The sequence below is a fragment of the Podarcis erhardii genome (assembly GCF_964252035.2).
Source record: "Podarcis erhardii genome assembly, chromosome: 18".
NCBI classification, from domain to species: domain Eukaryota; kingdom Metazoa; phylum Chordata; class Lepidosauria; order Squamata; family Lacertidae; genus Podarcis; species Podarcis erhardii.
The window spans coordinates 9,701,756-9,729,651 of NC_138516.1; the positions used below are offsets into that span (position 1 = coordinate 9,701,756).

A 27,896-nucleotide genomic window follows, 5' to 3' on the forward strand; every position below is an offset into this window, starting at 1 on the left:
TCTGAGACAACAGCACACCATACAAATTTCGTTTCAATAGTGCTTGCTTTTTACCGTAATAATTGCCCTTAATTTTTATTGCGGAGTTGCAGCTTGCATCAACGCGGAAACCACCCAGCAGTTACCTTAAAACGAGTCACGTTGACGCATTTAAACTACATATCGAAAGAGGTGGTTTTGCACGGACAGTATTCCCTAACGTGGTTTATAGACCCCACTCTCTCCCAAAAACGAGAGGCCGTTTTAAACGTATAACTGAAAATCAAATTATAATTAAGCAAGATAAAAGATTGCATTGGCAATTCGCAGTGTGATCCTTTACCAACAAAAGCCTGCCTATCAATGCTTCGTCCTTGCAAATAATTGAGCTCTTACCATAACTGAATAATGATATAAAGTGTTTTGAAGGATAAATGATGATATAAAGTGTTTTGAAGGATAAATGATGACTCATGTCCCACCTCTGGGGGGAAAGGTGAATCTACAAACAGGTTAAAGGAGTTTTCCTCCATGTTCTTGCTGTGGCCTTCTAAATGGGAGTTTACTTATTATTATTTTTTTTAAAATAAGTAAGGAATCTGTGCCTTCCTTTTGCTCTGGAAAGAGCTGTTGTTGCAAGGACAGATTGTGCATACTGCATATATATATGTTATTTTTTAAAATAGGGGAGCGATTTATCTCCCGCTCTTCAGCAAGCAATCTTTCAAAATAATAATAATAATAATAATAATAATAATAATAATAATAATAACAACAGCAGTGTTTGTTTTATGAAATGGCTGTGGTTGTTGCATGTTCTTCTGAAATTGCTTTGAGATGCATTGTTATAGGAAGTGATTTGTAAACGGAATCTTTAAAACAACATTATAGAGGTTCCTTTGAGCATGTGCAGAGTGCCCTGATGGATATACAGTAATGGCTGCAATCTGCACCATCTCTCGACGATTCCTGATGTCCCAGCCTTCCTTATTTAGCTTGCCAATTACGAAAGGCGGAATAAATACGCAGGTTAAGGAAATTGCCCATTTTTTTTTGCAAGGAGGGCGTTGTTTTTAAAGCGTCGCCATTTTTAGCTCTCGAAACAAGACCCAGCTTGCAAAGCAAGGAGGGCTTTGCCTGTGCATTCCTAACCAAGCCTACTCAGAGCAGCTAGTCCTTTTGCATCCAGTTATGTAAAAAACAAAACATTTTTTTTTGGCTGAAAAAACATCTATAAAACAGCCCTGTGTGTCCAAAATGCTCTAAAACAAAATAAATGGAGTCTGGTCCCCTTGGGAAGCCCCATCCCACATTCCCTGCGTCCATTTTATGTTTTGTGTGGTGCACGTTTTTTAAATATTTTATTCAGTTTATTCGTTTTGTTTTTCCACGCGAGGCAGGCTCGGCGGGGCGCAGCTAGGCCGCGGGTTGCCAGGGGCAACGGCGACGCGCTCTTCTTCCGTCATCTCCGCGCCCCTCCCTCCCTCCCTCCCGCTTGGCTTATTTTTGTGTGTATTGATTCGAACGGGGCCAATCGGAGAGCGCGGGGGGCGGGGAGGAAGGTGACGCGGCGCTCGGGTCTCCCGTGATGCCCCGCGCGTCGGGCTCGCTGAGTGGGCTAGAGAGAGACGCGGTGGGCGGAGCGGTGGGCGTGGCCACGCGTCGGGAGTGGGCGGGGCCGAGGGCAGAAGAGAGCAAGACCGACGCCATATTGGAAGGCTCTGGATGAAGGCAGGTGAGAACCTGGGGGGGGGGGCAGCTTTCATTAATGGCCTCCCAGCCCCCTTCCCCCTCCCTCCCCACTTTTGGGGGGGGGTTGGGAAGAGGAAAGCCCCCCCATAATTTTCAGCAGCAGAAAGGGAAGGGGGGGGAAGAAAAGAGCCTATTTTTAATGCAATTGCTTATGGGGTGTGCGCCCCCCCCCATGGAGGGAACCTTATTTTTAAATGGGGGGGGGTCTTCTATGGGGTGAGAAGCTTCAGAGGGGAGAGGGTGGGGGGTGAATGACAAGGCAGCCCCCCCCTCACTCAATGCTTTCCTGTAATTGGGGGGGGGGCTTTAAATCAGTGGGGAGTCTATGGGGTGAGAAGCTTCAGAGGGAAGAGGGTGGGGGGTGAATGACAAGGCAGCCCCCCCTTTCCCTCCATACTTTCCTGTAATTGGGGGGGGGGCTTTAAATCAGTAGGGAGGGGTGTTTTTTTGACAAGGCAGCCCCCCTCTCCTTCATTGCTTTCCTGTAATGGGGTGTGTGTGCTTTAAATCAGTGGGGAGTCTATGGGGTGAGAAGCTTCAGAGGGAAGAGGGTGGGGGTGAATGACAAGGCAGCCCCCCTCTCCTTCAATGCTTTCCTGTAATTGGGGGGGGGGCTTTAAATCAGTGGGGAGGGGTGTTTCTTTTGGGAGGGTTGTCTATGGGGTGAGAAGCTTCAGAGGGGAGAGGGTGGGGGGTGAATGACAAGGCAGCCCCCCCTTTCCCTCCATACTTTCCTGTAAATGGGGGGGGGCTTTAAATCAGTGGGGAGGGGTGTTTTTTTGACAAGGCAGCCCCCCCTCTCCTTCATTGCTTTCCTGTAATGGGGGGGTGCTTTAAATCAGTGGGGAGTCTGTGGGGTGAGAAGCGTCAGAGGGAAGAGGCTGGGGGGTGAATTACAAGGCAGCCCCCCCTCTCCCTCAATGCTTTCCTGTAATTGGGGGGGGGCTTTAAATCAGTGGGGAGGGGTGTTATTTGGGGGGGGGTTCAAGAGGTAGAGAAGGAAGTGGGGGTGGGAATTTCCATTTATTCCCCCCACCCCATTTCCAGCTGCAAGGTTTGGGGTGTGCTTTAATACAGGGGGGTGAATTACAAGGCAGCCCCCCTCTCCCTCCATACTTTCCTATAATGGGGGGGTGCTTTAAATAAGTGGGGAGGGGTGTTTTTTTGGGGGGAGGTGTCTATGGGGTGAGAAGGTTCAGAGGGAAGAGGGTGGGGGGGGTTAATTGCAAGGCAGCCCCCCCTCCTTCCATGCTTTCCTGTAATGGGGGGTGCTTTAAATCAGTGGAGAGAGGTGTTATTTGGGGGGGTTGCAGAGGTGGGGGTGGGAATTTCCATTTATTCTATCCACCTCACTTGCAGCTACAGGGTTTGGGGTGTGATTTAATACAGGGGGGTTGCTGTGTTATTGGGGTATCCCCTGGTGTGTGTGGGTTTTTTTGGGGGTTGCTAATTGGGTGAGGAGAAGGTTGATTGGAATGGGGGGGGGTTGGAAGATGTCCGTGCAACCCCCCCCCCCCAGTTTCTCATAGCAGGGTTGCAGAGTGTGAGCCTGTGCTTTATTTGGTGTGCCGGGTGGGGTGGGGGCTGTAATAAATTGGGGAGGCTGAATCTGTGCTTTAATTTTGGGGGGGGCTGTAATAAATTTTATTATTAATAAAAATAATGTGGAGGTGTCTTCCCGAGAGCGATGGGGGAGGAACTAATTAGGTGAGTGGATGAGAAGGAAATGGGGGGGGGTGTCGATTGAAGGGCCCCTACCTGCATTTTCTGTCATGGGAAGGGTGGGGTGGAGCTGAGTGGGTGAGAAGAAGGTCTGGGTATTTTTGGGGGAGCGGGGCAGATTTGAAGACCACTAAAATTCCCCAAACCAGGGATTGAGAGCCCGTGCTTGAATGCAATGAGAGAAGAGGTCTGTTTTTTTTTGGGGGGGGGACTCACTGGAGAGATGGGGCAGCAAGGGGGGGGCATGGAGTCCTCCCCCCCTTCCATGTGACAGATAGGCTATTAATGGGGGGCGAGCCTTGCTTTAAAGCAATTGAGAGGAGTACTGTTGAGGTATCTTTTATGGGGGGAGGCAGGCTAGAAGGGGGGGACACATTTGGATGAACAGACGACGAATGGGGAGCCAGGAAAACGTCGCACCCCTTTAATATGGGGCTTCGTGTAAGGGGAGTGGGGGTTCTGTTATCGCGGTCCCTCTTTGGGGGGAGACTGGACCTAATTGGGAATTCGGTGGGTGGGTTTATTTTTCCGGGGGGGGGGTGCCCACTCCCCAATTTTACCCACTATTTCTCTCCGTTGAAAAAGGAACTCGTGTCTCCTTTTACCTGTTATTCATTTTCCTCCCCTGCAACTTGGGGGGGGGGGAGTCTGTGCTTTAAGGTAACGGAAGAAGGCTTAGTATTTTTTGGGGGGGGGCTGTCCAATGGAGGGAGGCAGATGGGTCACCCAGTTGCATTAGCAAATTGGGGGGGGCTTCCTTTAACATAAAAGTGGAAGAGCTATGGGGAGGAGACTTTATTGCAGCAGGTAGGTGTTTCATTTTGGGGGTGACTTACTAGGGAAGTTGGAGGTTCCCTTCCTACCTATTTATTCCCCCCATCTATAGACCAGCAAACCCCCATTTCTTCCATGGCGAGGGTCTGATCTGTGTGTGTATCCCCCCCCCCGCAAAAGGGGGAATTGTGGGGGTTCAATGCTTTGATGCAATGGGAGGTTATGTACAACGGATAGCAGCTGGAGGAGGGCCCAATTAGGAAGTTGAGAGTGGGGGGGGCTGCTGCTGATGCCCCCTTCCTATTTATTTCCCTGCCCATAGTCCATTTAAAGTGCCCCCCCCCGGTGCCATTCATTGGGTTCAAAGTATCCCTGCTACAGAGCTATAAAGGTAAAGGGACCCCTGACCATTAGGTCCAGTCATGGCCGACTCTGGGGTTGCGGCGCTCATCTCGCTTTACTGGCCGAGGGAGCCGGCGTACAGCTTCCGGGTCATGTGGCCAGCAGGACTAAGCCGCTTCTGGCGAACCAGAGCAGCGCACGGAAATGCCGTTTACCATCCCGCCGGAGTGGTACCTATTGATCTACTTGCATTTTGACGTGCTTTTGAACTGCTAGGTTGGCAGGAGCAGGGACTGAGCAACGGGAGCTCACCCTGTCACGGGGATTTGAACCGCCGACCTTCTGATCGGCAAGTCCTAGGCTCTGTGGTTTAACCCACAGCGCCACCCGCGTCCCTACCTACAGAGGATAGGATCCAGTAATGCCCAAGTCCAGGCAAATTCTCTCAGGGTATGGCTTTACTGGAGGCTGAGAGAAGCCACCACCTCCTCTATTTTCTGACTTCCACGATTTATTCTTTCTTTAGACCAGGAACGTCCAACAGGTAGATCACTGGACGTATGGGGTCAGTCTAGCTTCCCCAAGAAAGCTCAACGTTTTAGCCTTTCACCCCCCAAAACGGGGCTTTCCTCCTCCCTAAAAAAAGCTCAACACCTTAGACCAAAACCCCGCAAAAGGGTGTAGATCACTGCCAGTTTTTAACTCTGTGAGTAGATTGCAGTCTCTTGGGAGTTGGCCACCTTTAAAAGAATCTTTATTTCCAGTAACAAGGTGCCGAAATGAAATGTGAGGCTGCTTCTTTCATTGTTTTTCTTGCATTGATATCCCATTTTTTGAGGAGCTCAAGGTCCGTCCGTCCCCCCATTTAACCCACACAGCTACCCTCTCTGTAGGCAGACAGGTAAGGACTGGCCCAAGCCTCCCCCCCCCCCCCCGAGCTTCATGGCCAAGTGGGGAATTTGAATCCGGGCCTCCCCAGTTCCTAGTCCTACTCCAACCCTCTCCAATTAGGGCTGGGAAGATAACCCTAAGCCCGAAAATTATAGAGAGCTTCAGTGTACAAACTAGTTAGCTTGGTGGACCAGTGAGCTTGCTTGACTGTCTAAAGCTGCTTTCTGTTTAAATCAGCCCCTTTGTTCAGGACCTTGTGGACTAGAAACCTGCTTCATCCCTAGGGGAATGACCGTAGTTTCTTAGGCAGAGCTCCCATTTATTCCCGTTCCATTCCGACTTGTGGCATTGGGGTGTCCCGTAAGGAGTGCTTCAGTTTTTTATTGCTGGAGTTGTTTCATTTTTTTCTGCTACGAGGAGCTGCCCTCGCTTTCGAAAATGTGTGATCGCAGCCGTGGTTGGTGAGGAAGAGCTGTAACTCAGAAGCAGAGCTTTCCCCGTGAAAAAGTCCCTTTTTCCATCACTGGCCTCTCCAGTAGAGACTCCTGCCTGCTTGGACTACTGCAACGCGCTCTACGTGGGGCTGCCTTTGAAGGTGACCTGGAAACTGCAACTAATCCAGAATGCGGCAGCCAGACTGGGGACTGGGAGCAGCTGCCGAGACCACATAACACCAGTCCTGAAAAACCTACATTGGCTCCCAGTCTGTTTCCGAGCACAATTCAAAGGGTTGGTGCTGACCTTGAAAGCCCTAAATGGCCCAGTATCCCTGAAGGAGCGTCTCCACCCCCATCGTCCAGCCCGGACACCTGGGTCCATCTCCTGAGGGTCTTCTGGCGGTTCCCTCCCTGCGAGAAGCGAGGTTATAGGGAACCAGGCAGAGGGCCTTCTCGGTGGTGGCACCCTCCCACCAGATGTCAAGGAAATAAACAACTATCTGACTTTTAGAAGACATCTGAAGGCAGCCCTGTTTAGGGAAGTTTTAAATGTTTGATGTTTTATCGTGTTTTTATTCTGTTGGGAGCCGCCCGGAGTGGCTGGGGAAACCCAGCTGGATTGGGGGGGGGGTAAAAATAATAAATTATGATGATGAAACAGGAGAGTGTACTGAGCTATAGCTTATTTAAGAGCATGGTGCTGACGATGTCAAGGTTGCAGGTTCAATTCCCAAGTGTGAAAGCTGCATATTCCTGCATTGCAGAAGGTTGGACTGGATGATCCTAAGGGCTCCCTTCCGACTCTACAATCCTAGGTCTCCCTTGGGAGATTATGGACTCTCCTTCCTTGGAGGTTTTAAAGTAGAGGTTGGATGGACATCTGTCATGGATGCTTTAGCTGAGATTCCTGCATCGCAAGGGGGGTTGGACTGGATGACCCCTGGGGGTCCCAAACTGCTGCCTTAATGTGCTCCTTCCTTTTTCCTCTCCCTACCCCAGCACACCCTGGACCCCCTGCTCTCCATGAACATCAGGGCGTGAGGCTGTTCTAAGGCACTTGGCTCCCCCTCTCTCCTGCCCCCCGCTCCCCTTGACCGCTTCCACCATGGATCAAGACTACGAAAGACGCCTTCTCCGCCAAATCAACATCCAGAATGAAAACATGATGCCTTGCGTAAGTATTGCAAAACACTACTAAACCATGTTGTTGTTTAGTCGTTTAGTGGTGTCCGCCTCTTTGTGACCCCCTGGACCAGAGCACGCCAGGAACTCCTGTCTTCCACCTCCTCCTGCAGTTTGGTCAAACTCATGCTGGTTGCTTCGAGAACACTGTCCCACCATCTCGTCCTCCGTCATCCCCTTCTCCTTGTGCCCTCCATCTTTCCCAACACCAGGGTCTCTTCCAGGGAGTCTTCTCTTCTCCTGAGGTGGCCAAAGTATTGGAGCCTCAGCTTCAGGATCTGTCCTTCCAGTGAGCACTCAGGGCTGATTTCCTTCTGAATGGAGAGGTTTGATCTTCTTGCAGTCCATGGGACTCTCAAGAGTCTCCTCCAGCACCAGAATTCAAAATACTAAACCGTAGGTTACGTAAAATGCAATCCTGGTAACAAGACACACAACCTGGGCATGTTTAGCCTGGAAAAGAGGAGGTTAAGGGGTGATATGATAGCCATGTTCAAATATATAAAAGGATGTCACATAGAGGAGGGAGAAAGGTTGTTTTCTGCTGCTCCAGAGAAGCGGACACGGAGCAATGGTTCCAAACTACAGGAAAAAAGATTCCGCCTAAACATTAGGAAGAACTTCCTGACAGTAAGAGCTGTTTGACAGTGGAATTTGCTGCCAAGGAGTGTGGTGGAGTCTCCTTCTTTGGAGGTCTTTAAGCAGAGGCTTGACAACCATATGTCAGGAGTGCTCTGATGGTGTTTCCTGCTTGGCAGGGGGTTGGACTCGATGGCCCTTGTGGTCTCTTCCAACTCTATGATTCTATGAACCTAACAGGCTTTTTTTGGGCTATGTAACTTCTGTTTCAAACACAATTCAACATACAGTGGTGCCTCGCAAGACGAAATTAATTCGTTCCGCAAGTTTTTTCTTCTTGCGAGTTTTTCGTCTTGCGAAGCACGGTTTGCCATAGGAATGCATTGAAAATCAATTAATGCGTTCCTATGGAGACCGCTTGCCAGGCTGGCGGTGCGGAGAAGGGCTTTTCTCCCCACCGCAAGCCTTCAGGACAGGTATGGGAACAGAGGGGAAGGCGCGCAGCGCTTCTCCTCTGTTCCCGGGGCTTGCGGTGGGAGGAGGGTTTTTCCTCCCCACGCCAACATTCAGAACAGCATTCTGAAAGTTGGCGGTGGGAAGGAAAACCCTCCTCCCACCGCAAGTCTTCAGGACAGCCATCCGAAGGCTGGCGCGGGGAGAAGGTCTCTCCGCCCCACCGCCAGTCTTCGGAGGAGCCATCCCAAGACTGGCGGCGGGAGGAGGGCTCTCCGCCCCACCGCCAGCCTTCGGAGCAGCCATCCCAAGACTGGCGGCGGGAGGAGGGCTCTCTGCCCCACCGCCAGCCTTTGGAGCAGCCATTCGAAGGCTGGCGGTGGGAGGAGGTCTCTCCGCCCCACCGCCAGCCTTCGGAGGAGGTCCGAGGACAGGGGGGAAGACGCGCTGCGCTTCCCCGCTGTCCCGGAGATTTCCCTATGGGCTTTCGTCTTGCGAAGGAAGCCCATAGGGAAATTCATTTTGCGAAGCGCCTCCAAAACGGAAAACCCTTTTGTCTAGCGGGTTTTCCGTCTTGCGAGGCGTTCCTCTTGCGGGGCACCACTGTATAATATATCGCAGTGTGTAATTCCATAGACCAAAACATCATATGCAATCAGAACACTTCCTGAGAAATCAAAGTCCATTCAGTTCCTAAATTGGCATAATGGCAGTAACCACGGTATGGTATGTTTAAATTTAAAACGCTAGTAGTCATTAAGACTTCATTTAAATCATTTTTTGCAGAAAGATTCATTCTTGCTGGTATAAACTTAAGATTTACAGACCAGATGAAGGATTCGTTTTTGGAATGATAAATTTTCAGAGTAGTTTTTACAGTTATATCAGAAATTAGTGATTTGGTTGTAATATTAGACATACATAAGACAGATAATTATGAAATCGTTGTGAGGTTTAATAAGTTAAGTGTTTATATTTGGACAGCTTTTCTGCTGTACTTTATTGGCAGCAGAAAAGTAATCATTTCCTTAACAACAATTTAAACTATTTATTTAACTGAAACAATAACATTATAGTATATGTATCCATGTTTGTTAATGGAATTGGTTAAACAACAAAAAACAACAACTGAGTTTAGCACGCAAACAAAATCTTATTTCCTGATGAATAGCCTTTGGACTGTAATGTAACTTAAACAGAAAACCTTTAGAAAGATTTCTCCTTCCAAAAAATCTGATTTTTGAAAATAAAATCAATTTAAATAAAAAAATCATTGATTTTTATCCACCCTGGGCTCCACAGAATGGAGGGAAAGGGGAAGAACTCTGCCTACTAGTTTGCGTTTCTTAGAGGGCAGGCGGGGGGTGGATGGTTTAGAAAAGCAGTAAATCTAAAAGTTTAAGAAACTCCGGTCTCTCTTCTGATGATGGGGGAGTGTTTCTCTGTTGCCTGATTTCTCGCCCCGCCACCCACAAATTGCAGGTTGCCGACATGAGGAGGACCCTGACGCCTTCGAATTCCCCCGTGTCGTCTCCCAGCAAGCACGGCGACAGGTTCATCCCATCCCGAGCCGGGGCAAATTGGAGCATCAGTTTCCACAGGATAAATGTGAGCGTCACAAGAGAATGCCCTTGGCTGGTTTTTTGGGTTGTTTTTTTTTTTTTTACAGTGATACCTTGGTTCTCAAACTTAATCCGTTCCAGATACTATCTTATTTATTTTATAGTACGGTACATTGATTGATTAGGGACACGGGTAGTGCTGTGGGTTAAACCACAGAGCCTAGGGCTTGCTGATCAGAAGCTCGGCGATTCAAATCCTCGCAATGACGGGGTGAGCTCCTGTTGCTCGGTCCCTACTCCTTCCCACCTAGCAGTTCGAAAGCACGTCAAAGTTCAAGTAGATAAATAGGTACCGCTCCGGCGGGAATGTAAACGGCGTTTCCGTGCGCTGCTCTGGTTCGCCAGAAGCGGCTTAGTCCTGCTGGCCACATGACTCGGAAGCTGTACGCCGGCTCCCTTGTCCAATAGAGCGAGATGAGCGCTGCAACCCCAGAGTCGGCCACGACTGGACCTAATGGTCAGGGGTCCCTTTACCTTTTTATATTAATAGTGAGGGACGTGAGTGGCACTGCGGGTTAAACTACAGTGCCTAGGGCTTGCCGATCAGAAGGTTGGCGGTTCGAATCCTCGCGACGGGGTGTGCTCCCGTTGCTCAGTCCCTGCTCACTGTGCCAACCTAGCAGTTCGAAAGCACGTCAAAGTGCAAGTAGATAAATAGGTACCGCTCCGGCGGGAAGGTAAACGGCGTTTCCGTGCGCTGCTCTGGTTCGCCAGAAGCGGCTTAGTCCTGCTGGCCACATGACCCGGAAGCTGTACGCCGGCTCCCTCGGCCAGTAAAGCGAGATGAGTGCCGCAACCCCAGAAAAATGATTTGCACCGTCAAACAAGCCCTCATTTTCTACGCTTCGCAGGAAAACGAAAAGTCCCCGAGTCAAAACAGAAAAGCAAAGGATGCAACTTCGGACAACGGCAAAGGTAGACCTGAACACCTGCCTCTTAAAAATTATTATTATTATTATTATTATTATTATTATTATTCCTCTGTGTTCTGTGTTTGGGTAGACTGCAAGGTTTATTTCCGTTCAGCGAAAAGAGGAGGGTCCCTCAAAGCAAAATAACTGCCGTGTTGTTTTGGTTTAGCTTTCACACGCTGCAGTCGATGTCATCGCAGGAGGTTATGCCATAATAGATTTCTTAGTCTCTATAAAGAGTCCTTGTTGGTTCACCGCCAGCCCACCCTGCAAAAGACTATCTCTTTATTCTGCCTCTCCTCATCAACTCAGTACTCCTGCTTACTATGGTTGTAACTGTTTTCCACCTTCCCGTTTCGACTCTCCGGCACCCTATCTGCATCACCTAGCAATTCCAAAATATAGACGCGCTTTTGCCCTCGCAAGATTGAATGTCTTGCCCTCGGCTGGACTCTTCCAACAGATCCCACATGAAAAACGCTTATGTCCCTGTGGAGACGGCAGACCCGAATCGGTGGCGCATGCCCTTCTGGCTTGCCCTCTTTATAAAGTCTTGAGGAATGAGATTATCACCCCTCTTTGATTGTTGGACTACAATGGAACTTAAATAGAAAATTTACAGAAAGATTTTTCCTCCAAAAGCATTTTATTTTAAAAATCCGATTCAAATAAAAAAATCTGATTTAAATTTTAAAAGAATCCGATTTTAATAAAGAAAATCCTATTATTATTATTATTATTATTACTATTAAAAATCATTGATTTTTATTCACCCTGATTCTTTGCATTAGTAAATGCTTTTGTCGCGTAAACGTATACCCTTGTGTCCAGATTATGGTGCTTTAAAAAGGCTCTTTTAAGCAAGGAAAATGCAGGCACCTTGCGTTGGTGTTTTTGTTTTATTTTAAACAAGGCTTGAGTTCAAGGCCCCTCGCTTCTCTCAACCCCACAGATGGCCTTGCGTACTCAGCCTTGCTAAAGAACGAGCTCTTGGGGGCTGGGATTGAGAAGGTGCAAGACCCCCAGACGGAAGACAGGAGGCTCCAGCCCTCCACGCCGGAAAAAAAGAGCCTTTTCACGGTATTTGATTTTTTCCATTTCGTGTGCCAGACTCTGAAGGGGCTCACCCTTCGGTCGAAAACGCTCCCAGGCAGTCCAGTGTACACTTCCGGACATGACCTGTAGCCTTATTGGAGTTCACCGATTGGGTCTGCGTTGCTCCGGGACAGGAGGAAGGAAGTCAAATGACACCGAGGTTGATTCCAAGAAAGAGTTTATTCTGCTCTCCGGATAGCAGAAGGCACTTGCGTGATCAAGTCCACAGCAAGTCCAAAGGAATGACAAGTTTCATGCAGTATATATATCCTCCAGGCACCCTCTCCCCACTTCCCATATAAATCCATCCACGTCAGCCTGTGTACGCAGGTTGACATCACATATGGTGACTGGGGGCGGCCACCGAGACCACATAACACCGGTCTTGAAAGACCTACATTGGCTCCCAGTACGTTTCTGAGCACAATTCAAAGTGTTGGGGCTGACCTTCAAAGCCCTAAACGGCCTCGGCCCAGTATACCTGAAGGTGCGTCTCCACCCCCATCGTTCTGCCCGGACGCTGAAGTCCAGCGTCGAGGGCCTTCTGGCGGTTCCCTCATTGTGAGAAGCAAAGCTACAGGGAACCAGGCAGAGGGTCTTCTCGGTGGCGACACCCTCCCATCATATGTCAAGGCAATAAGCAACTATCTGACATTCAGAAGACATCTTAAGGCAGCCCTGTTCAGGGAAGTTTTTAATGTGTGATATTTTAGTGTATTTTTGGTTTCTGTGGAAGCCGCCCAGAGTGGCTGGGGAAACCCAGCCAGATGGGCGGGGTACAAATAATAAATTATTATCATTATTATTACTGCTCTGGTGGGAATTCCTTTCTGTACTTCTGACCACTTCTGTACTCCTACTCTTAACTTGGAGGAGGAGGCCGTAATCTCCGAGAACACGCTTCTGGCGTTGTTCCGGACTTAGGTCTGTGCGTCTTTTGTGGTCAGCACATAAGATAAGGCACGGACGTGTCTTCTCTGTTCTGCTGGTGCAGTCAGGGTCATCCCTGCGGTCACAAACTGATAAAGGAGAGGGCTCTGAGCACAGCCGGGTTTTTGTTTATACATTGTCTCAGAGCTCAAGTTAATGGATTTTAGCTAAGGAAAAATAGGGATTTTGGTGCAGTTTCAAACTGCCTGCACAGTCAGTTTTGGGTTTGGGAAACCCATTCCTTCGGACCCAAAAGGAAAGAGGGATGAGGAGGGTAGAGGAAAAAACGCCCGTTTTGGAGACCAGTGCTTTAGGCAGGAGGGGGGAGCCTGTGTCTCTGCTGTATGATGGGAGTTGATGCCCCATAACATCTGGGGGGGGCGGCACCGGTTAGCCACCCCCCCATTCATTTGTTCTTATTTTTTCAAAATTACGTGCTGACTTACATTTCAAGAAATCTGCTAAGCGGCTTACGTACCTCAGCACAAAATCACTGTGCCTCATAGCCTCACGATTGCCGCAGGGGTTCGAACCGGATTAACCTTTGGTTCCCTTTCAACTCTACAGTTCTATGATAAAAGTATTATTAGGTTCTGGTTGGTTTCTGGGCTTAGTTTAAGGCACCGGTTTTGATCTGTGAAGTCCCAGAATCCGAGGACTGCCTCTCCCTACTTAACTGGGCCTTCTTGGTGGTGGCGCCCGTCCTGTGGAACGCCCTCCCTTCAGATGTCAAGGAAATAAACAAGTACCTGACTTTTAGAAGTCATCTGAAGGCATCCCTGTTTAGGGAAGCTTTTAATGTTTGGTGTTTTATCGTGCTTTTAATATTCTGTTGGGAGCTGCCCAGAGTGGCTGGGGAAACCAAGCAAGATGGGCGGGGCATTAATAATAATAATAATAATAATAATAATAATAATTTATGCCCTGTTTCCCCAGCCACTCTGGGCGGCTTCCAACAAAAGATTAAAAATACATCAAAACATCAGTCATTAAAAGCTTCCCTAAACAGAGCTGCCTTCAGATGTCTTCTAAAAGTCAGATAGTTGCTTATTTCCTTGACATCTGATGGGGGGGGACGTTCCACGGGGCAGGCGCCACCACTGAGAAGGCCCTCTGCCTGGTTCTCTGTAACCTCACTTCTCGCAAGGAGGGAGATGGACCCTGGTGTCCGGGCTGGACGATGGGGGTGGAGATACTGCTTCAAAGATACAGGGCCGTTTAGGGCTTTCAAGGTCAGCGCCAACACTTTGAATTGTGCTCGGAAACGTACCGGTAGCCAATGCAGATCTTTCAAGACCAGTGTTGTTGTTGTTGTTGTTGTTGTCAAACCCTTTGTTCATCACTCAAGGCCCTTCGTGGGCTATTTGATGGAGGTGCGTAGGGTATCGACAGGTCCTTCTCAGTGGTGGCTCCCTACTTTGCAGAAAGCCATCCCTGGGGAGTCATGCCATGGCTGCCATCATATCTTCATAGGCGCCAGGCCAAAAAGAAGAAAATAAATTCCTTTTCCGTCAGGGTTTTGCAATTTAATAATCTGTGGTTCCCTTCTGTGGGTGCGGTGCCTTAGCGCTGCCTGTTTAATAACATGGATTTTTTATTTCTTTAGAACACTTTGAGCTTTATGTTGGGTTTAATGTGTGTGCTGCCTTCTCGCCCGTCCAGTACTCCCTCACCACGAAACGCTCCAGCCCGGACGACGGCAATGAGGTCTCCCCCTATTCGCTCTCGCCCGTCAGTAACAAAAGGTTTGGGCTCCCATACTGCTCCTTTTCCCTTAATGGGGTACCCAAGAGCCCGTATAGAGTCCTTAAGTAGGTTCCCTTTCTAATTGAGGTTTCCCAGGAGCTATCCTGGGCCATATAAGCCCCTTTTTGGCCAGGAATTTCGGAAGACACCCTGCTGTGGCTTAGCGGTATATATAGCCAAACCACCGATTCTGCAGTCGCCCAGTTTAAAAGAGAAAATGACCTTGCTTCGTGGAAAGTTGCAGAAGGTGGAGACGCTCTGTTGTAACTTATGTATGTGTTTTCCTTGTACGTTTATGAACGTTTATTTTATATATATATACAGTGGTGCCTCGCAAGACGAAAAGAATCCGTTCCACGAGTCTCTTCGTCTTGCGGTTTTTTCGTCTTGTGAAACAAGCCCATTAGCGGATTAGCGCTATTAGCGGCTTAGCGGATCAGCTGATAAGCGGCTTAGCGGATCAGCTGATAAGCGGCTTAGCAGCTTAGAAAAAGGGGGGGAAGGGGAAAAAAACCCGCAGGAACTCGCAAGACATTTTCGTCTTGCGAAGCAAGCCCATAGGAAATTCGTTTTGCGAAGCACCTCCAAAACGGAAAACCCTTTCGTCTAGCGGGTTTTCCGTCTTGCGAGGCGTTCGTCTTGAGGGGCACCACTGTATATAAGACCTTAGAATTCCTATAACAAGGGGCTCCTCAGACAGGTTGCCCCCTCTCAGTTACTCTGCTGGGCAGGTAGAACTAAGGTCCAGGGTCCTTCTGCGACTCGACCACCGAGATCACCTGCAGGAGCGTCGCTGGTCACTCCCTGAATTGTTGGAGCTCCTTTGACAGCAACAAGAAACCGAGCTTTTAGTGTCACCGGCCCAGTCCTGTGGAACCCTCTGCCACCAGAGATTCGGCGTGTGTCTTCTGCGCCAACTTTTTAAAACGCTCGCTGGAAACTTTTCTGTGCACACAGTTGGAGCACATCTTTCCACAATGCTTAACTGAGGCCTCTTTTTTAACTTGGTACAGCGGTACCCGCAATTGTTTTTCTCCTTCCCATGAGGTACAGCAGAAAAGCTGTCCGAATATAAACAGTCAGCTTATTAAAGCTCACAATAATTTCACAATTGTCTGTCTTACGTATTTCTAACAGTGTAACCAAATCAATTTGCTATAACTGTAAAAAAACAAAAAAAACAAAACACCTCTTCTGAAAATTTATCATTCCAAAAATGAAACCTTCCTCTGGTTGTAAATGTTAGGATGATACCAGCAAGAACGAGTCTTTCTGTTTAAAAATAAAATAAAATTCAATCAAGTCTTACTGACTAGTGATTTAAATCGCGGTTTGAATCGTGATTTAGATCTATTTGATTTAGATTGTGATTTAGATCGTTTTGATTTAGATCATGATTTAGATTTGATTTAGACTTCGGTCGAATTGATTTAGATCGATTTTATTTAAATCAAATCCACCCTGTTTGGAGGGAATAATGATGCTTCCTCCCTCTTCACACCTCCTTCTTCTTCCTCTTCCCCAATTTCCCACGCGGCTGAAACAGCCAAAAGCTGCTACGGTCTCCTCGGAAGCCCACGAGGAAAATCTCCAAGATCCCGTTCAAAGTACTGGATGCTCCGGAACTTCAGGACGACTTCTACCTAAACCTGGTCGACTGGTCATCCCTTAACGTCCTCAGCGTCGGCCTCGGAACTTGTGTTTACCTGTGGAGTGCCTGTACCAGCCAGGTAAAGTCGAGTGTGTGTGTGTGTGTGTGTGTGTGTGTGTCCTTCTTATTTTCTTACGTTACAACCAGGGCCATATTTAGGTTTGATGAGGCCCTAAGCTACTGAAGGTAATGGGGCCCTTTCTATGTCCAGCTGTCCTTTGTCAACAACAAATTGTCACTGTTTTTTTTGTGTTGAATCTATGCTATATGGTCATTTGTGGACCTAATAGGTATCTCAAGCCACTTGTACATCGCAAAATAGGTATTTTATCAAAGTAATTGTTGAACTGAAATACAATTATATAAATACAAGGTACCACCGTATATAGTTCGAAAACAGAAGCAATTTTGGGTTTCCAGCATTCGAAAACCGAAACATTCAGCTTCCGAGACTCTCAAAAACTGAGGTTCCACTGTATATATATGTTAATCAAACCTGCTTAGGCACAAAAGTGTTCTTCCCCTTTTTAATTTTCCAAAATAAAGAAAAAAGGCATTTCTAACAGTTGGTGGAGACGCGGGTGGCGCTGTGGGTTAAACCACAGAGCCTAGGACTTGCCGATCAGAAGGTCGGCGGTTCAAATCCCCGCGATGGTGGGGTGAGCTCCCATTGCTCGGTCCCTGCTCCTGCCCACCTAGCAGTTCAAAAGCACGTCAAAGTCCAAGTAGATAAATAGGTACCGCTCCAGCGGGAAGGTAAACGGCGTTTCCGTGCACTGCTCTGGTTCGCCAGAAGCGGCTTAGTCCTGCTGGCCACATGACCTGGAAGCTGTACGCCGGCTCCCTCGGCCAGTAAAGCAAGATGAGCGCCGCAACCCCAGAGTCGGCCACGACTGGACCTAATGGTCAGGGGTCCCTTTACCTTTGCCTTTGCCCAGATCCAGCAGGCAGGCTCTTATGTAGAATGAAACTCTTATTCTTATTATTATCGTCTTATGCTTCCTTGCTGGGTACAAGGCTACTTGTGGGAGATCTACGACGTCAACGGCCTCTCCTCCTTTCCCTCCCAGTGGCCTCTCCTTTTCTCATTCTTTCTTCCCCGTCTCCCCTCTTTCTCCCAAGGTGACCCGGCTCTGCGACCTCTCCGTGGAAGGCGATTCCGTCACCTCCGTCGGGTGGTCTGAGCGGGTGAGTACGCCGTCGGGTTTCCGCCGAAGCGCAGCGGTTGCGAATGGTGGGCAGGGATGTGATGGCGAGGCTGTGGGGGGACGGGACCCTTTGTCCCGGGGCTGAATGTGGCCCTCCAAGCTTTTCCACCTGGCTCTCAGACGTTTTCACCCTTTGCATCCCTTCTCTGGCATAATGGGGACCTGCCAAAGCTAGATGGCTTTCAGGCAAAATTTCTACGATCTCTGCTGCAGGTACCCAACTGTGTCCCCAACGCCATACTTCTGTTAGAAGCTGGTGAATGCCCAATTTCAACTAAAGCGTGGTGGGATGCCGGGCCTAAAACATTGGCACAGGATTTCAGTGTTTGATCTAGGGAAGGGTTTGTACCAACACCTGACCAGCAAATGGCAGAAAACCATGGCTAAAAAAGTCACCTCTATTGGTCTGTCTCCCCCCCCCCCCCAACTGTACTACCTGGGTTATGGCGCCCTAAAGACGTTAAAGCAAAGATTATGGGATAATGCACACAGTGACTTGCGATCTCGATCACACGCTGTCTGTAGTCCGCTGGCAGTAGGGGTACAATATGGGCATGTCTTTAAGTCAACATCTTACATTAAAAACCTGACAGTACCAAACTATCGAAGGCTTTTCACCAAAGCCAGACTAAACGTCTTTCCTTCTGCAGTGTTGAGAGGAGTTCCCTGCCAGGACAGACTTTGCTCGTTTATGGAATCAATGCTCAAGACATTGATTCCATAAAACACATTTTGTTGCATTGTGCAAAATATGAGCAAGCCAGGGCTGAACTGATATTACCCTTGCTGGTACCTTTCCCGGGAAAATCAGAGGCTCACTATGTCAGGTTCCTATTGGAAGACCGGACAAATGCTAGAACATTATCAGTGGCCAAGTTTTTATCGGTGGTTGCAAGAACCAATGATCCCTATATTCTGAACAAAATGCTTGTTTAACCTGGAGGTAGGCTGTCTGAATTGTGTATTGCTTTGTAATGATTTGTTGGGTCTCTGGGCCTTAATAAAGATTGATGATGATGATGCAACCCTTCTCCCCGATTAGGGCAACTTGGTGGCGGTCGGGACCCACAAGGGCTTTGTACAGATCTGGGATGCCGGAGCCGGGAAAAAGCTCTCCATGCTGGAAGGGCACACAGCCAGAGTAGGTAAGGAAAACCTCCGGAAAAACAATCTCTCAAAGGACCTGTTGACGACATTTTACCATTGCACTGTGGAGAGCGTATTAACCTATGGTCTGTGTGTGTGAGTTTAGGAGCTGCACGGCCAGGGAAAAAACAATGCTATCCAGGGTTGTAAAGACTGCGGAGAGAATAATTGGGTGCGCTCTTCCCACCTTGGGCCAAATCTATGCTGCCAGGTGCCATAAGAAAGCGGCAGAGATAGCGCAGACCCCGGAAATGATCTCTTTCAGCTTCTGCCTTCTGGAAGAGAAGGTATAGGGTTATAAAGGCCAGGACTAGCCGTCTGAGAAACAGTTTCTACGCAAAAGCAATTCTGGTTCTAAACGCAGCATAAGGGGTCTCTATAGTATAGTGTATTTTAAAATGGGGTTTCAGAGTTTTTAGGGGGTTTTGAATGTTTTATGTAGTTTTGTAGTAGTTTAGTTTTATGTAGTTTTTCAATTTCATTGTTCTGCATGGGACAGTGAGAATAAAGATATCATATATTATATCGTATATCGAAAGTGGGTCAAGCAGAACGCGGAAACGGAACACCGATTTCCAAAAAGCCCCGTGCGAAGCCCTGCAGAAATAAGAATATTAATAGTAATTTATTGCAGTGGTACCTTGGTTCTCAAACGCCTTGGGACTCAAACAACCGGAACCCAAACGCTGCAAACCTGGAAGTTAAGTGTTCCAGTTTGCGAACTATTTTCGGAAGCCGAACGTGCTCCATTTTGAGTGTTCCGCTTCCGATTTGAGTGTTCCGCTGAGGTCTGTCTGTCTTTGCTATTTATTTTGCGTTTCTGCGGTTCTTTGTTTTGTTTTGGTGACTGTGTGGAACCCAGTTCAGCTACTGAGGGATTGTGTGACTGCAGTACACTGTTTATTGCTTTCGTTTCATGGATCAACGGTCTCGTTAGATAGTAAAATCCATGTTCAATGGCTGTTTTAGGGGTTGTTTTCAAAAGTCTGGAACGGATCAATCCGTTTTGCATTGCTTTCTATGGGAAAGCACACCTTGGTTTTGGAACGCTTTGGTTTTGGAACAGACTTCCGGGACTGATTAAGTTTGAGAACCAAGGTACCACTGTATTCGTATCCTACCCATCTGACTGGCTAGCCCCAGCCGCTCCAGGCGGCTTCCAACATCTATAGAAACATAATTAAACATTGGAAAGCTTCCTTATATATGACTGCCTTCTGGTGTTCTTCTAAAGGTTTTATAGCGACTCATCTTGACATCTGACGGCAGGGCGGGAGCCACCACCGAGAAGGCCCTCTGCCGGGTTCCCTGTATCTTTGCTTCTCTCGGGGAGGGAACCGCCAGAAGGCCCTCGGTGCCGGATCGTAGTGTCCGGGCTGGACGATGGGGGTGGAGATGCTTCTTCAGTGGGGAGACAGCCACATGTCACTAGGGAGAACATACAACACACACACAACTACCACCGAGAAGGCCCTGTTCTGGGCAGCCTCAACAACAGCAACAAGGCCTGTGTGTTGGAGGGTCTAAGAGTGATATCCATTTCACTGGTGGTTCTGCCGCTGGTGGCTTCACTCTGGGTGGGTCGGAGTGTTTGTGGGCATGCTGTGACCTCACAGCAGCTCAGCCAATAGAAGCAAGGCAGGCTCAGCAAGCGGTGGGTGGTGTTTCTAAGAAGCAGGGGCACATGGGCGCTCACTGATGGTCCGAGGCTGTTCAGTTTCCCTGTGTCTGTCTGCATTCCTTCCTCCCCGCGCCTCCCCAGAAACTCCAGCGGGTGCAGAATGCCGCGGCAAGACTCCTTACGGGGTCCTCGCTGCAAGATCACATTCACCCGGTGCTATACCAGCTGCACTGGCTCCCAGTGGAGTACAGGATCAGGTTTAAGGTGCTGGTTTTAACCTTTAAAGCCCTATACGGCCTAGGACCCTCGTACCTACAGGACTGCCTCTCCTGGTATGTCCCACAGAGGAACTTACGGTCTTCAAACAAAAACATCCTGAAGGTCCCAGGCCACAGAGAGGTTAGGCTGGCCTCAACCAGAGCCAGGGCTTTTTCGGCTGTGGCCCCGATCTGGTGGAACGCTCTGTCACAAGAGACCAGGGCCCTGCGGGACTTGACATCTTTCCGCAGGGCCTGCAAAACAGAGCTGTTCCGCCAAGCCTTTGGCCAGGGCACAGCCTGACTCCCTCCTTTGGCAATCTTCACAGAACTTTAGCCTAATGGTTGCCATCAATTTGATTTGAATTAATTTTATAATGAAATGATTTTAGAATGTTGTACTATCTTATTGTTGTTAGCCGCCCTGAGCCCGGCTTCGGCCGGGGAGGGCGGGATATAAATAAAATTTATTATTATTATTATTATTTTCAATGCTCCAGGTGCCCTGGCGTGGAACGCGGACCAACTCTCTTCCGGCAGCCGGGACCGGATGATCCTGCAGAGAGATATCCGGACACCCCCCCTTCAGTCGGAGCGTCGCCTCCAAGGCCACAGGCAGGAGGTCTGCGGGCTCAAGTGGTCAACGGACCACCAGCTCCTCGCGTCCGGTGGGAACGACAACAAGGTAATAATAATAATAATAATAAGTTGATGGAATTTTCGGAGCTAGCCAACCTAACCGGAAGAGTCCGCGACCAGAAGGAGGAGGAGTATCAGGAAGAGTGGAATAAATTTAATGATTATTTAGTTAAATTTGTTAAGTTAAACTAACTGCAAATAGCTTGCAGATACCTAACGGGCTTAGGATTTTATTTATGTTAAGTGATGAATTAATATGTTTAATTCCATAAGGTGAAGATCTAAGGATGTTAATGTTTTAAGTTAAATTTCATAAAAATTGGGATTTGGAAAACCATTAAAAGGACATGCAATGAAATTCAACCAAGGGGAAGCGAGGAAGTCACTCAACAAAGTTAATAACTGTGATTTTCAATAAGGCTATGATTTATGTTTGTCTTGTTTGTTTGTTTGTTTGTTTATAATATTGTGAAAACCAATAAAATTTTTGGATAATAATAATAATAATAATAATAATAATAATAATAATAATAGTAGTAGTAGTAATTTTTATTTATACCCCGCCCTCCCCAGCCGAGACCGGGCTCAGGGCGGCTAACAACCAATAATAAAAACAAGTTGATTAAAATGCAATTTAAAAGATTAAGATACAACATTAAAACAATTAGGGAGCAATCTCTTCACAGAGGAGAAAGGGAAAAGAAAGAGGGGGAGGGAATCAAACTGATTCTAAGCCAAAGGCCAGATGGAACAACTCTGTCTTACAGGCCCTGCGGAAAGAGATCAATCAGTCAATCAACCTTTTTATTCGACCGTCAGTCAGGAAAAAAAAAAAAGTTGCTTATTTCCTTGACACCTGGTGGGAGGGCATTCAAGAGGGTGGGTGCCACCACCGAGAAGGCCCTCTGCCTGGTTCCCGGTAACCTCACTTTTTGCAGGGAAGGAACCGTCAGAAGGCCCTCGGAGCTGGACCTCAGTGTCCGGGCAGAACGATGGGGGTGGAGATGCTCCTGCTGGTATACTGGACTGAGGCCATTTAGGGATTTCAACGTCAGCCCCACACTTTGAATTCTGCTCGGAAATGTCCTGGGAGCCAATGTAGGTCTTTCAAGACCGGTGTTATGTGGTCTCGGCGGCCGCTCCCAGTCCCCAGTCTGGCTGCCGCGTTCTGGATTAGTTGTAGTTTCCGGGTCACCTTCAAAGGTAGCCCCACGGAGAGCGCATGGCAGTAGTCCAAGCGGGAGATAACCAGAGCATGCACCACTCTGGCCAGACAGTCTGCAGGCAGGGGAGGGTCTCAGACAAAACTCATTAGCTCTGGCGCCCCTACCCGAAAAACGGGGCTGCCGATGACGGATCCCTCTCCTTCCATCGCAGCTCCTTGTGTGGAACCACTCCAGCCTCAGCCCAGTCCAGCAGTACACAGAGCACCTTGCGGCCGTCAAGGCGATCGCCTGGTCCCCCCACCAGCACGGGCTGCTGGCTTCCGGCGGCGGGACGGCGGACCGCTGTATACGTTTCTGGAACACGCTGACCGGACAGCCTCTGCAGTGCATTGACACCGGGTCACAAGTCTGCAACCTCGCCTGGTCCAAGCACGCCAACGAGCTGGTAAGGGAGTCCCCGTCCCTTGTGTGCTTCCCCCTATCCTTCGCCTGGAGGGCTGGTACTTTATTTTCCTAGTAACTTAAAGCTAAAGGGACCCCTGACCATTAGGTCCAGTTGTGACCGACTCCTGGGTTGTGGCGCTCATCTCGCTTTACTGGCCGAGGGAGCCGGCGTACAGCTTCCGGGTCATGTGGCCAGCAGGACTAAGCCGCTTCTGGCGAACCAGAGCAGCGCACAGAAACGCCCTTTACCTTCCCGCCGGAGTGGTACCTATTTATATACTTGCACTTTGACGTGCTTTTGAACTGCTAGGTTGGCAGGAGCAGGGAACCGAGCAACGGGAGCTCACCCTGTCATTGCGGGGATTCGAACCGCCGACCTTCTGATCGGCAAGTCGTAGGCTCTGTGGTTTAGACCACAGCACCTCCCGCACCCCAAATTTGCCTAGAAAGAGTCTTTGAACCTATTTTGTTGTCCATCATCACTACGCTTTCCATTCTTAAGTTCGGAATAGAGTACAGTGGTACCTCAGGTTACATACACTTCAGGTTACAGACTCCGCTAACCTGGAAACAGTGCTTTAGGTTAAGAACTTTGCTTCAGGATAAGAACAGAAATCGTGCTCTGGTGGCAGCAGGAGGCCCCATTAGCTAAAGTGGTGCTTCAGGTTAAGAACAGTTTCAGGTTAAGAACAGACCTCCAGAACGAATTAAGTACTTAACTCGAGGTACCACTGTAGTTGCTTTGGAAGACGATCATCAGGCATCCGCACAACATGACCCGTCCAACGAAGTTGATGTTGAAGAATCATTGCTTCGACACGGGCGATCTTTGCTTCTTCCACTACACTGGCATTAGCTCGCCTGTCTTCCCAGGTGATATGTAAAAATTTCCAGAGACACCGTTGGTGGAATCTTTTGAGGAGTTGTTGATCCATCAGCATTACGCTTTCCATTTTTAAGTTCACATACTCATCTCTCTCTCTCTCTCTCTCTCTCTCTCTCTTTTTTTCTCTCTAGGTGAGCACTCACGGATACTCTCAGAACCAAATCCTCGTCTGGAAATACCCGTCCTTGACTCAAGTCGCAAAGCTAACCGGGCATTCTTACAGAGTCCTCTACCTGGTGAGTAACTGCCCGTCCCAAAAAATAAACCCCTCTCTGTATCCTGCCTTTTTGTCCTATTACCTACACACGGATTGTTGTTGTTGTTCGTTGGTTTTCGTTTTTCCTTCGGTCTGGGGTATTTTGAATGCAAAAGCAGCTCCAAAATCTGAGGCAGAGTGGGTAGCTTTTTTAGGGGGTGTCCATCCTTTGCAGCAACCTCCCTCCTTCTCAGAAACATTCCCTGCCAGGGAACTGAGGCGTTCCCAAAGCAAAGGAAGGATTGAACTCTGATTAATAAGAATACACACAGAGGCTTGAACCAAATAGACTCTGGGAAGGGTGCGTATAATAGTCTCTGTCTGTGTGCCTCCAGCACCTGGCCCAGGTCGTTTTATTCACAAAAGAACTTTTTACAGAGTGAACCAATCAGATTTCTTCTGAGCATTTCAACAAACCCCACGTGGGGACAAAGTTAAACTACCAAAACTAATTAAGCTCTGGGGTTGCGGCGCTCATCTCACTTTACTGGTCGAGGAAGCTGGCCTACAGCTTCTTGGTCGTGTGGCCAGCAGGACTAAGCCGCTTCCGGCGAACCAGAGCAGCGCATGGAAATGCCGTGTACCTTCCCGCCGGAGCGGGACCTATTTATCTACTTGCACTTTGACGTGCTTTCAAGCTGCTAGGTTGGCAGGAGCAGGGACCGAGCAACGGGAGCTCACCCCATTGTGGGGATTTGAACCACCGACCTTCTGATCGGCAAGTCCTAGGCTCTGTGGTTTAACCCACAGCGCCACCCGCGTCCCTTATGCAGGGATTTAGGATATGCAAAATGAACCATGGAAAGAGAAGAAGGGAAGTCGTTGATATTTTAAGGGAGTTTAAATGCGTATTCTGAATTGCAATGCAGAAAATTTAATACATATATAGTGTTTTTTTTCTTATTTAGGGGTACTCTCATTTTCCTGTTCATATTGAATTATGGCCCCTCAATGAGGCCAAGCTTAGATTCACAAAATGCTTAGGGGTATGCGTATCTGCAGAAAAGCTTTATGCAGAATCAGACCATTGTGCCCATCTGTCCCCATATCATCCGCCCTGGCTGGCAATGGCTCTCCAGGGTTTCAGGCGGGACGGACGGACGCATTCCACTAAATCTAAATTTAAGGAGCTAGTCCTCATGGCCTTGAATGGGGAGAGCCTGATTTCCACGACTTGCTCTTCCACTGAACCACGGCCGTCCACCCCCTCTCCAGTGTGTTGTAGTGGTTAAGAGCGGTAGATTCGTAATCTGGTGAACCGGGTTCGATTCCCCGCTCCTCCACATGCAGCTGCTGGGTGACCTTGGGCCAGTCACACTTCTCTGAAGTCTCTCAGCCCCACTCACCTCACAGAGTGTTTTTTGTGGGGGAGGAAGGGAAAGGAGAATGTTAGCCGCTTTGAGACTCCTTCGGGTAGTGATAAAGCGGAATATCAAACCCAAACTCTTCTTCTTCTTCCCTTCTGCAGGCGATGTCACCCGATGGAGAGGCCATTGTGACGGGCGCCGGGGACGAGACGCTGAGGTTTTGGAACGTCTTCAGCAAAACCCGCTCCACCAAGGTAAGGGAGAAACGGGCGAGGAGGCGGGTGAGCGGGTTGTGGGTTGGGTCCCCCTGTAAGATTCCATCCCTCGTGATTCTGAAATGTTGTCACCCGTCTTGTCTTGAGAGACGAGGCTACCTGGCCCAATTTACCGGATCCCCTCCCAAACCTTTGGTATGGCAGATCTTCACGTCTTCCGCAGTAATCACAAGGCCGTCTGCAAAAGCTTTTTAGTTTTATATCCTACCATTATTCCTCTTCTTGTCTCATTGGAAGTTACATTACTTGCCAGTACAGTAGTACCTCGGGTTACAGACGCTTCAGGTTACGGACTCCGCTAATCCAGAAATAGTATCTTGGGTTAAGAACTTTGCTTCAGGATGAGAACAGAAATCGCGCGGCGGCACCGGGAGGCCCCATTAGCTAAAGCGGTGCTTCAGGTTAAGAACAGTTTCAGGTTAAGAACGGACCTCTGGAACGAATTAAGTACTTAACCCGAGGTACCACTGTATTCACAATCGGCACATTATTCATCTCGCAGAGGCTCCTCTGGTTATGACGTCTGTGGCCCTGGCTGAGCTTTTGCAAATGCGGAACATGTCAGAGCTTTTGGCTGGCCAACTTCCACTGGTTGATAGTGTCTCTCAGATGAGCAAACAACCCGTGGGGTCAACTTTTTTTTATTTTCCTCTGTCCCTCAATGAGCATCCTCTTGTTCCAAGCCCTTGGCAAAGAACCACAGAGGGAACACTCTGCGCCCGCTAACCATCCCTTCTCCTTCCTTTCAGGAGTCCGTGTCGGTCCTTAACCTCTTCACCAGGATACGGTAGAAAACGAAACAGGACCACGGAACAAGAGACTGTGCTTTGGGGTGGAGAACCACTAAACTGGCCTGCATGGGACCTCAGGCCGTCATCTCGGGGTGGGGGGAACAGGGAGGGAGTGGGGCGATGTGTCAAAAAAAAAAAAAGATATTCAGAGGTTTGGGAGGGAGGGAACCCTCAAAAGATCCTTTATTAAATATCTGAGTGTGAATGTTATCGGATGTTATTTGGGTGCAGGGGAACCTCTGGACGAATTCTATTCCTTCCTTGGAGCCCAGAGAGTAAATATAACATGTATATTTTGGGGACTGTTTTTCCAAAAGACAGGAATGAGGTTGTTTCAATCCTTGGGGAGGGGGCACTTGCCAGATGCCTGCTCTTGTTTTTCCTCCCCCCCCCCCACTTTCCCCCCCTGTCTGTTTTGCTCTGGGGCGAAACCAGCACTTGTGAGCATGCGGGAAGAGACTAGTGTCCGTGATTTTAAAAAGCAACGAACACAGAGGCACGATTACCCGGTGCTCTTAAATTTATATTCCCCCCCCCCCGTGTGTCTGGGATGCTTTTGCCCAGAAACAACGATGCCTCCCTACCCAAATCGCCGCACAAGGGTGGCAGATGCAGTCTAGCAACGCATCCTTGCAAAAAAAAAAAAAGCATTAATCGCTTGCAAGATCACTTGTGTGGAAGAGGCATTCTGTCCTGAGAGCGGCGGGGGGAAAGCCTCTTAAATCCCAAACCAGGATGGAACTGGCAGCCGCCTCCAGCTGTTGCAAAAGCGGTCAGGAACGGCGGAAGCCGGAAAACCCGGAAACTTAAGAGGGAGGCTCGGCGAATCGCCATTCCCAGTTGAGGTTGGGAGGGTGCCGTCGTTCGTAGAAGAGGTGTCCCCCTCCTGAGAACGGGGAAGACCTCTTCTCGGGTCAGGGATGTGGGAGACCTGTTGGATTTCCGACTCCCAGTTGTTGCGGGCGCCGGGAGTGCAGCCACGCCAGGCTGGGCCTTTGGCTCTGCAAGCTTCTGGATCCCATAGGGGTTTTTAAACCCCGGATTCCCTCCGGGAGTGCCGAGTGCGAGTAGCGCAGAGCCGTCGATGGGCTGACTTCTGAGCCAGCGTCCCAGTGAAAAACCTCCTTTCTCTCGTCTTTTCCTCTTCCCTCCATCTCTCTCGTCTGCCTCCGTTAAGGGAGTGTGCCATGTTGAGTTTGTGTGCCCCGCGGTTAGAAAGCGACGTTGAGCTTCGCACCGTTCGGGGGGGGCAGTCACTGTCGGGCTTTCGTGAAAAACGGGGGTGCCCGCCTTCAAACAAATGCCCCGTGTGTGTTTGTGTGTCTGTGCACGTCTGTCGATTCGATTTGGCAAGAGGCGATTTACAACGAGCGAAGGCCGGGGGGAGACCTTGCAAGTTCGGATTTTGCGCATTTGGGGCCACAAGTTGCCGAAAATTTTGAGAATTAATATTTGGGATAGCGTTTTGTCTCTACCCCCCCCCCCAAACTCCCCTTCCCGCCGGCAAGAGATAAAACGCGGCTACCTTTGTAAACAATACCTTGGGGCGGGGGGCGGAATTCAGTGTATCTGGCATTAAAAGGACATGTGGATTTCAAAAGCGGCCTTCGCCCACAGCGTGGTGTTTTTCGAAAGCTTTGCTGGGGGAAGCGGGGAATTTTAAGGCGCTTATTCTCTTTCCTTCCCCCTCCCGCCTGTCCCCTCCTCAAATTCCTGGGATCCGGTGCACCCCCTTGTAAGGCGGGGTGGGGAATGTTGCATATTCACACCCCGCCCATGAATTGCGCCTACGCATAGCTGTCAACTTAAAGATTTGAAAATAAGGGACCAGCAG

General features: G+C 48.9%; 1 protein-coding gene across 2 annotated transcripts; it reads left to right on the plus strand.

Moving 5' to 3' along the window:
* Positions 1-1,562: 1,562 nt before the first annotated feature.
* Positions 1,563-27,665, plus strand: FZR1 (fizzy and cell division cycle 20 related 1). 2 transcript variants are annotated; one of them, XM_081846278.1, is made up of 14 exons: positions 1,563-1,714; positions 6,897-7,071; positions 9,594-9,719; positions 10,585-10,648; positions 11,597-11,724; positions 14,332-14,414; positions 15,962-16,145; positions 17,189-17,254; positions 18,317-18,419; positions 20,799-20,983; positions 22,315-22,548; positions 23,565-23,669; positions 25,158-25,250; positions 26,021-27,665. In XM_081846278.1, the coding sequence occupies exons 2-14, from the start codon at positions 7,003-7,005 to the stop codon at positions 26,060-26,062; spliced, it is 1,482 nt and encodes a 493-aa protein (XP_081702404.1). In that variant the 5' UTR covers positions 1,563-1,714; positions 6,897-7,002; the 3' UTR covers positions 26,063-27,665. The 2 variants fall into 2 exon arrangements, with proteins under 2 accessions (XP_081702404.1, XP_081702405.1); XM_081846279.1 differs by having other exon boundaries at positions 1,650-1,710.
* Positions 27,666-27,896: the final 231 nt, after the last annotated feature.